The following is a 9750-nucleotide window of genomic DNA, read 5'->3' on the forward strand; positions in this document are numbered from 1 at the left end:
AAAATATTTACTTTTGAATTCTGTTCGCCTCAAAACAATTATATTTTTCCAGTTGGGTAAAATACACAAAACAATGAGATTCTAAGCTGGATCTTAAAGTTAGGAAAGGTTTGGTTCTATAAAGTCCATATGAGGAAGATTAGATGGGAAAAGAGAACCTATATCACATGCTGAAAGAACGGTTTGAAATTGATCTTGGGTTCACAGAGTGAGGTAAGCAAATTCTAGTTCTACAAGGATGTGCATGACGCCTCACTTTCACTTTCCTAAGTTCATTCAACTATAAAGAATGTAGAGAAGTTTCAATGACTGGAATTTTGATATCATATCCAAAGTATATGTTACAACAAAGGATTAAAATGTTGAGGAGAAGCAGCATTCATACACACACATTCAAGGAAATTCTAAATGAACAAATATCACAAAGTCTTGAAAAAAATATAAAGTCTCCTCAAATATGAAAAGTCCTACAGAAAACTCTGGAAGAGTCTCACTTTAAAATCTGACTGTGGAGCTCCATGGGTTTTCTTCTTATGCCACATACCCAGTGTAGAGAGAAGAGAGAAATACCAGCTATGAAGGAGGTATTAAAACATGACAAAAGCCAGAAACAATTTTATTTCCTTTTCTTTAGACCGTAATTAAAGCCAAAACAGAATGTTGAAGAAAAACCACACTGTGGTGACTGAGTTTATTCTCCTGGGACTGACAGATCGAGCAGAGCTTCAACCTGTCCTTTTCCTGGTCTTCTTACTCATCTACCTCATCACAGTAACGGGCAATGGGACCATGATTTTCTTAATCAGAAGTGACTCAAAACTTCACACCCCAATGTACTTCTTCCTCAGCCACCTCTCCTTTGTAGATCTCTGCTATGCCACAAACATCACTCCTCAGATGCTGGTTAACTTCCTGTCCAAGAGAAAAACCATTTCCTCCGCTGGTTGCTTTATACAATTCCACTTTTTCATTGCCTTGGTGATCACAGATTATTATATGCTCACAGTGATGGCGTATGACCGCTACATGGCCATCTGCAAGCCCTTGATATATGGTAGCAAGATGTCCAGGCCTGTGTGTTTCTCTCTTGTTGCTGCTACTTATATTTATGGCTTTGCAAATGGCCTGGCCCAGACCATCCTCATGCTTCGTCTGTCCTTCTGTGGACCCAATGAGGTCAATCACTTTTATTGTGCAGACCCTCCTCTCCTGGTGCTGGCCTGCTCAGACACCTATGTCAAAGAGACCGCCATGTTTGTGGTGGCTGGATCCAACCTCACCTGCTCCCTCACCATCATCCTCATCTCCTACATTTTCATCTTCTCAGCCATTCTTCACATGCGCTCTGCTGAGGGCAGGCGCAAGGCCTTCTCTACCTGTGGGTCCCACCTGACAGCGGTCACGGTGTTTTATGGAACATTGTTCTGCATGTACCTGAGGCCCCCTTCTGAGACATCTGTGGAGCAGGGGAAAATCGTGGCTGTGTTTTATATCTTTGTGAGTCCCATGTTAAACCCTATGATCTACAGCCTGAGGAACAAAGATGTCAAAAGGGCAATAAGGAAAGTCATCAAAAAGGAACTGTTGGCTAAATAAGTTAGATGTAACAAGTGTGTAGACAACCTTATTCTCTGAACAATTAATAGCTTTTTAAATTAGCAAGTGATTTTCTGTTTTTGAAGTTTTTTGTCTTTCAGAATTCACATATTGGACTTACAAGTGCATGCTATTATCTGAAGTTTACAGTGCCTTCTCAGTGAACTTTTTTTTTTTTCAAAAAAAGCAAACAAATTCAATGCTAAGCCCAGAAGTGTTGTTATTGTTCTACACAACCAATACCGAAGAGATGATTCACATCACAAAAACAAAACAAAACCCACAAATGATTCCTTTCATGGTACTCACACTGATAATGTTGTAAAGCCAGAATTTATCCAAAGGTATGGTCATGACAATTCCTTAGGGTTTTGTGGTATTTAATGACCTCTACACTATTTTCCAGAAACTTCACCACAGTAGGCGAAGTTTTCTTTCCTCTTTTAAATCATACTGTAATTAATATCTTTTGTGTATATTTCAGATTTTTCCTCTAAGTTGTATCTTTCAAATTACTGTACTGATCCAATGTGGTCTTCTCCCCTTGGGTGTTTGGTGGAAATGTCAAATTCCCCTTAGAAGTGTTTGGAGTTTTTGATGAGTGCTCACTGCCGAAAACATTAACCTTTCCCCACTTGGCCCCACTTTCCCCACTTGGCTCATGGCCATTTCCTGTTCTTTTTTAAATAAGCGGATTGCTTTTGAGTGTTAGCCATATACGTATGTGGATATTTGAGTGTTTGCTTAAAATTCATTGCATGGGAATAGTTCCATTTGTTTACTGCTTACTCTAATTGATCTTTTGACAAATCCACCTCTTTATATTGCCTATTTTAAAATTGTGTCATTTATATTTTCTTTTAATTTAGACTATTTATGGAAGATATATGTTTTCTTGATATATGTAGATATATATGCACTTTATATGTATATGTATATGTATATGTTCACATAAATACATTTCCTGTTTTTAATGTCATATCCTTTGAAATTTTAGAAGTTATTAATTTTACATATTGTCAGTTCATTCATATTTTCACTTTATTGTTTTATTATTGGTTCTTAAAAAGTTAAAATGGGGTTGAGGATGTGGCTCATGATAAAGCCCTTGCCTAGCATGTGTGAGTCCCTGGGTTCGATCTCCAGTACTGTGTAAAAGAAAGCTAAAATATTTTATAGGTATGATAAAGTTTATATTTATGTATATTATTAATAATTTTTAGGATTTACTTGTTAGATTCTTTTGGGAACTATTTTGAATTTATAGTCAAAAGTACAAAATACTGTAAACACTCCATTGTGAGCCCAACTAGTCATTATTACATCTTCACACAATGTAAATTTTGTTTCAGATAATTCAGATATTCACACATTATAAAACTGAAGCCTTCCTGCCTTATTCTCTTTGTTTCCCCATTTTGTATGATAAATGCTAGTACAAATTTCATGCTTCTTATCCCTTCATAGAGTTCCTTTGTTTTCCAGTTGTTTAGAAAAACAGTGTTGTTTTCCTAGATTTATAACTTTGTAGTGATGAAATCATTCTATGTATCTTTCTATAATTTATTTTATTTTCCCCTAATATTGACCACTTCATCTATGCTGATTCATGTGGCAGTAGTTTCCAATGATACAGTCTATGCCACAAAATAAATATGTCAAGTTATGAGTTCCTTCCATTCTTGATGGTAAATTTCACTTTCCCGAAAAATGAAAATAAGGTGGCGAATTTGCTTTTGTAATTCTAAATATGTTCCAGTGAAAGAGTTCCTCTTATAGGTTGGTCATATGGGAGTCACAAGATATGAGCATCTTTAAATTAACTACATACTGCTATTGGCTTTACCAATTCACGTCTGCCAACAGGATTCAAGTTTTCTCTTTCCTCCATATTTCTGCCAACACAAACATGGTTGGACATCTTAAATGTTTCTCAATTTGATGGATTAAAGTACATTTTTGCTTCTTTTCTGAGTTTGAATCATCATTACAAATAAAATATTTTAAAATAATTGACATTAATTAAAGTTTCCATTTTTGCACTAAGTTCTGTGTCCTCATTCTTTGGGCAAGTTTTTTTTTATATTTATTTTGTCCGTTTGTAGTAACGCATATGTGTTCTCTACTAGGCCCAAATCTTAGGGTGTTATAAGCATCATAAATATTTTGAACACATTTATAGCTTGGATGTAATTTTTTGTACAAGATATATTTGGTGGGGTCAAGACTATTCAATTTAATTGCTCTTTAATTATTTATTTTTAATGAGTTGATTGTGTCAAATCCAGGAACTTATGCATGCTAGCTGAGTGCTCTGAAATTGACCAAAATTACCAGTAACACACATTCAAACTTATTAACCTTACTGTATAGGTGTATTCTATGTATTGTTTAAATAATTCTTTTCGCTTGTCTGCCATAATTTTCTTAAAATGTTTTAGATTTTTACTTTGAATATTAAGAACATTTTTCTTCCTAATATTGAAAATTGGCAGAACAAAATAAAATTCTCTTTTTAATGAAAATAATCTCTTTTCTATTTTTGAATACTTCTTATCTTTCTTATTAAATCTTTTGTTACAAATTCTTTCTTATATCAAGTTGTCAAACAAATGTTCATTTATGGAATCTTTATCCTAGAATTAATTTTTCAATTACTTCATCATGAAAATTTATCTTTAAAAAATAACTTTACCAACCCCTATCTCTTCTACTGTAAGAGTATATTCTTGGAGTGTCTCTGAAAGAAAATGTCTTTAAACTGTATGGATGAACCTTTCCAGTTCATGTCCATCATTTTTTGGTAAGCTCATAAAATCTAATTCATTCATCCTATAGTGGTGGGAAAAAAAAAAATAGGTCAATTCCCAGACCAGAAAATCATGTTTGACATAAATGCCAATTTTGTTTTCAAGAAAAATAAAGCAGGCCATGGATAGGAATGGTAGAGCAGAATAGGGCCAGCCCTATCTGGAAATAACTTTTTGGCAAGGACTGAATAGAGTTAGCACTATGTGAGTGCCAGTGAAAGTTTTTCACAGACACACATTAAGTACAAAGGCCCTGAGGTAAGATCTTCTGAGTTTTTTTTAAGGGAATAGTAAGGAGACAAACATATATGGACCAGGGTGAGAAATTAATGGAGAGAAAGAATTTGAATGGGGAAGGTGTTTGGGAATGAATGACAGATCACATAGGACTTTACATTTTTCATGTGACCCTAAAATAGTTTTTTTCCCTCCAACTCCAGGCTGCAAACTGCATGAAAGAATGGACAATAAGGGTTTTGTTGGGTACTCTACCAGTGCTAAGGACAGTGTTCATTCCATAAAATAAAATGTTTCAGTGTTTTTGGAAGAATGAAGGATGTACTGCATTAAGTGAAATGAGTAGGGATCATATATCATCCAGAATTCTGAGGTTTGGAGGAAGGATTTGGACAATTCCATAACCATCTAGTTCAACGCTATGCTCAATGGAGTCTTGGGATGTTGAAAAACTGTGTATTCAGTTATTGGTGTTTCACTGGGGGAGGTGTAGTTCATTTGCCTGAGTGAGAAATACATATGTACTTTAAATAGAGATAAATATATTTCACACTTTAGACTTTGAGTGTTTTATAAAGACCAAACCTTGAAAGAATGTAAACAACCTTAACTGGGCTGATCCTTGGCCTTGGATTCACAAGCAGTACTCTGTATATTATGGGACGCAGCTTGAAAACAGATCGATCACCACTGAGAAGTCCAAATTTGAGTCTTTATTAAGCAGGTCGGCTGACTGTCTCACACAATGCCCCCAAAAATGGCTATTGGGAGAACAGCCCCGACCATAGGATTGTAGGGGTTCTTATACTAAAAATCACATCAATCATAAATGTCTTTTGCTATGATTCAAAATTACAGACTAACATCATGAGATCATCAACAGAGGGGGAAGTGGGTCAAAAACGACCCTACCTAGGTACAAACTAAAGAGTGGTTACTAACATCCACACAATCACCATTCACATGATACATTGTTTGGGAGCAATAGAAATCAAAAGAGAGCAATCACATAAGAATTGTCATTTTGTATCACTAAACATGTCACGCTAACTAACTGATGATGGGTACAGAGGCGGGGTGTTCCCATGGGAGAAGCTTGTTTCCTACAAAACATGGAGTCTGTTTAGTCATTTTCCTTATAGTCTGCACTATAATACTCTCATGGAGCCAGATCTGTCAGCCCATCACATGTACTCTGTGGAATTACCTGACCTAGCCTTAGTCCTGCCACAGTGAATCCCCTATTCCACTTGCATAATCATAAGAGCTATGTGCCTTCCAAACGGGAAATACTACAGCTTCACTCTCCAAAGACTAATAAATAAGGGTTGGGGATATAGCTCAGTTGGTAGAGTGCTTACCTTGTATGCACAAGGCCCTGGGTTCAATCCCCAGGATCCCAAAGGAAAAAAAAAAAAAAAGGACTAATAAATAAAACAAAATTGTGCTACTAAATACTACTACTTTTAGATGATATCACTTAATGTCAGAAGATAAAATTTAATATTGAGTTTCAAACTTCATTTATAAAATTCTTCATGTGAATTTTCCATGAGAACTGAGGTATGTACTGGCATTTTACAATGCATGGTGCTGTTCTGAAAGCTCAGTGTTTGTCCCAGATGTCAACCCAATAGCTAGGACATGGTGTTGAGAAAAAAGGAAAAGAAGTTTTATTGTTTGCTAACAGAGGAGAAGTACAGGAGATTCTTCCCATTAAGGGGAACTGGGGGCTTTTAGAGAGGAAATTCAAAGGTTACATATCACTGTTCTCTGTTGGAGTTGTAATTTGCTTATTAATTTGCGAGACAGTCATTTCTGAGATCTTCTGGTACCATCCTCAAATCTGAATTCCTTCATTCCTGTGGTAAGTGTGTGCTCAAGGACAGATAACTCTGCCTAAGATGGGGAAGAAAGGTAAATCTGTATCTCCTGAGATTAGGGAGGGGAGAGATTAGGGAGGAGAAGGGTGAGAGGAAGAGAAAGAAACAAAACCATTTAAAAAATAAGTCACAGTAGCAGAGCAGCAGGGGCTATATTCAAAGCATAAAGTGGACCACTGTTATAGCATGTGGGTCACTCCATAAAACAAATTTTAAGAAAGTCAGTTTAAAACATTATTGCAGTATTTTAATGGAAAGATAATGTTGTCAGGAAGCTAGTAGTAGGAATGGAGGTACTAGAAAGTAGTTGACTTATGAACAAGATATCTCACAGGTAGAGCTAACAGAATTTCAGACGCCCTGGTTATGGAGCATGTGATATAGAGAATAGATAACAATTCCCCAATACATATTTATTTATTTAAGTTCTTCTGAGCAAATGGAAGAATAGAGTTGTCACTTACTTGAGGTAGGTAGTGCTGTGCTCAGAGTCTCTGTGGGATGGTAAAAGCTTTTAGTCATGATGAACTGCTTTTATGTCAGTGTGGAAATCTGAGCAAGAGAGTTGAATATAGGGCAGTTTGACCTCTTGCAAAAGAGGTCAATTCTGGAGACGTCAATTAAAGTGTGATATTTAGATAGTGTTTAAAACCACCAAGCTGAATAAGATCACCAAAGTAAAGTATAAATAGAAAAGACAAGAGGACTTAAGAGTGAACTCTGAGGTCCTCCATTAAAAGACAAGGAGAAAAGAGGAATAAGCCAAGGTGGAAGAAGGGAACCCAAAGGCGGAATCCATTGGGTTGAGCAAATCTTGTCCTTTTTATAGGTTTTATTCTCCTATTCTTTCCCCCTTAGTTCTTTCCTTCCTGCCTACTTGATTAGGCCTGGTTTTGCATAAAGTGAGAAGTGGTGGACAGGGGGAGGGCCAAGGTGATTCAGGCAGCTAAGGGCCCAGGGGGCATTAATTAGCATCTCCTTGTCTGTAGTCCCTGACAAGGGCAGGTAAACTTGGTTATCAGTGGGCTCTGCAGGTCCTTGACAATCCATTCTCCCAGGGCAGTCTCCAACTACCAGAGGCAGATGGCTTTCATGGCCCCCATTTCCTCGATCTGACCCAATCCCCTATTTCTACACTAACTGTCTGTCCTCAGTTCTGGCTTCAGAAGGAGGAAGGCTCTCCTGTTATAGGAATTTCCCACCTCCCAATCACTTGTCAATCTGCGCGCCACCTGCCTCTTCTGTTATAGGAATTTCCGGCCTCCCCATCACCTGTCAGTCTGCACTCTGCCCGCCTCTTACGTTATAGGAATTTCCAGCTTACGCTGCCGCCATCTTCCTGCCTCCCACATTACGTCCTAACATGCTATTGGTTCATCAGTCAGCCTGCAAGAATTCTCCTCCGCAATTGGTTCCTTTCAACCCGGGAGATTCCAATATCTGGGAGAAGCCACACGCCATCTTTCTCTCTTTTGCCCCTTCTTTTCTCCCTGAGTGGACCGCATAAATAAAGTCCCTTGTGTGAGACCTCCTGTCTGCAGAGCGTTTTTTTTCTGGGAGCTATCGGCGAGCCACAACTGCCCCTAACATCTGGTGATGCATTTTGCATTTTTTATTTTTCATAACAGAAAATTTAGTCACATGTCTTGAGATACAGGAGAAGAAAGTTGTTCAAGAAGTAAGCAATGAAGTGGAACAGAATTGACAGAGCATGGAAGGTGAGGCAGGAGACCACACCAGGGAATCCAGCCGTGTGAAGACTCCTGTGATTTCACAAGAGCCAATCTCATGGAGTGATGGAGGGAAGGTGGAATGAGAGTGGGCTTGAAGAAAACAGCCAGGAAGAACTGTACATGGCAAGAGCATTCCGCTGTCAGCACCTTTGATTGCCAACGGGGAGGCAGTGGGGAGAAGGAAGGTGATAGAGGGAGGTAGTGAGAGAGGTTGGGAGGAGCTCAGACGTGCAGAAATAGGCCTCACCCATAAAAGGCCTCACACAAGAACTTACGCACACTCATGTTCATTTAAAAAAATAGACTGCTGAATTTACTTAAGGAATCTTTTTTTTTTTTTCAGCAGAATTGTAGAGCTGTAGTACACACTTTCTCAGTAATCTCAGAAGTAATCTTATGGGAAAGAATGAACTATTTCATTTTTCACTCCGAAAGAAAATTTGTAATTAATTTATAAAATATCATTTTAAATTACTCAAAATTTTTATGCAATCTTCTGCAATGTTCTCTTTTTTTAAATCCCCACAAATGAATAATCCATTTTCAGAAAGAGGTATGAGCCAACCAGTGACACTCAGGATTCCTACTCTTAGGACTCAGGGATCGCTGTTATGGGGCGTAACTTAGGAACAGACTGATCACCACTGAGAAGTCCAAATTTGAGAGTCTTTATTAAGCCGGCTGGCTGACCGTCTGACACAGTGCCCCTAAAAATGGCTGTTGGGACAACAGCCCTGACCATAGAGTTGCAGGGGTTCTTATACCAAAAATCACATCAATTATAAGTGTCTGTTGCTATGATTCGAAATTACACATTAACATCATGAGATCATCAACAGAGGGGGAAGTGGGTCAAAATGACCCTACCAAGGTACAAACTAAAGAATGGTTACTAACATCCACACAATCACTGTTCACATGGTACATTGTTTAGGAGCAATAGGAATCAAAAGAGCAATTTTTCTTTACATAGGAATTATCATTCTGTATTGTTAAACATGTCACACTAAGTAACTGATGATGTGTACAGAGGTGGGTGTTTCCATGGGAGAAGCTTATTTCCTACATAACCTGGAGTCTCAGAGCAAAATGGAGTCTGTTTAGTCATTTTCCTTATAGTCTGGCTTATAACATTCTCATGGAGCCAGATCTGTCAGCCCATCACAATCACTTGGAACTACAGTCTCCTCCTTTGGTGATACTTCTGGTCTTCTATATATTCATGTTTAGAAATCTTGGCATGTTCCTACCTCTCAAGATTGATTTAGGACTCCACATGCCTCTATATTTTTGGAATCCTTCTCCTCTTAAGATACTCCTGATATTCTTCTGTCTTTGTCCTTAATATGTTGATATATTTTGGGTGGAGAATATAGTCATTTTAGTTAAGGAATATGCCACTCAATATATTTTGATTCTTTTGCTGGAATTGAGGGTGTCCTTTTTCCTGTGATTCTATCTGACTATCATATAGACATGTACAATTGTCTT

The 9750-nt window shown here is 37.7% G+C and overlaps 1 protein-coding gene across 1 annotated transcript; it reads left to right on the forward strand.

Annotated features, from left to right (window-relative positions):
* Positions 1 to 657: 657 nt before the first annotated feature.
* LOC124960064 (olfactory receptor 1030-like) lies at positions 658 to 1596 on the forward strand. The gene has a single exon (XM_047518594.1). It carries the CDS (start codon positions 658 to 660, stop codon positions 1594 to 1596), a length of 939 nt encoding a protein of 312 aa, XP_047374550.1.
* Positions 1597 to 9750: the final 8154 nt, after the last annotated feature.

This window comes from Sciurus carolinensis, chromosome 11, assembly GCF_902686445.1.
Source record: "Sciurus carolinensis chromosome 11, mSciCar1.2, whole genome shotgun sequence".
NCBI classification, from domain to species: domain Eukaryota; kingdom Metazoa; phylum Chordata; class Mammalia; order Rodentia; family Sciuridae; genus Sciurus; species Sciurus carolinensis.

Bases quoted from the DNA above. Each gene is read 5' to 3' on its own strand.
- LOC124960064 (XM_047518594.1), top strand. From the start codon at position 658: ATGTTGAAGAAAAACCACACTGTGGTGACTGAGTTTATTCTCCTGGGA.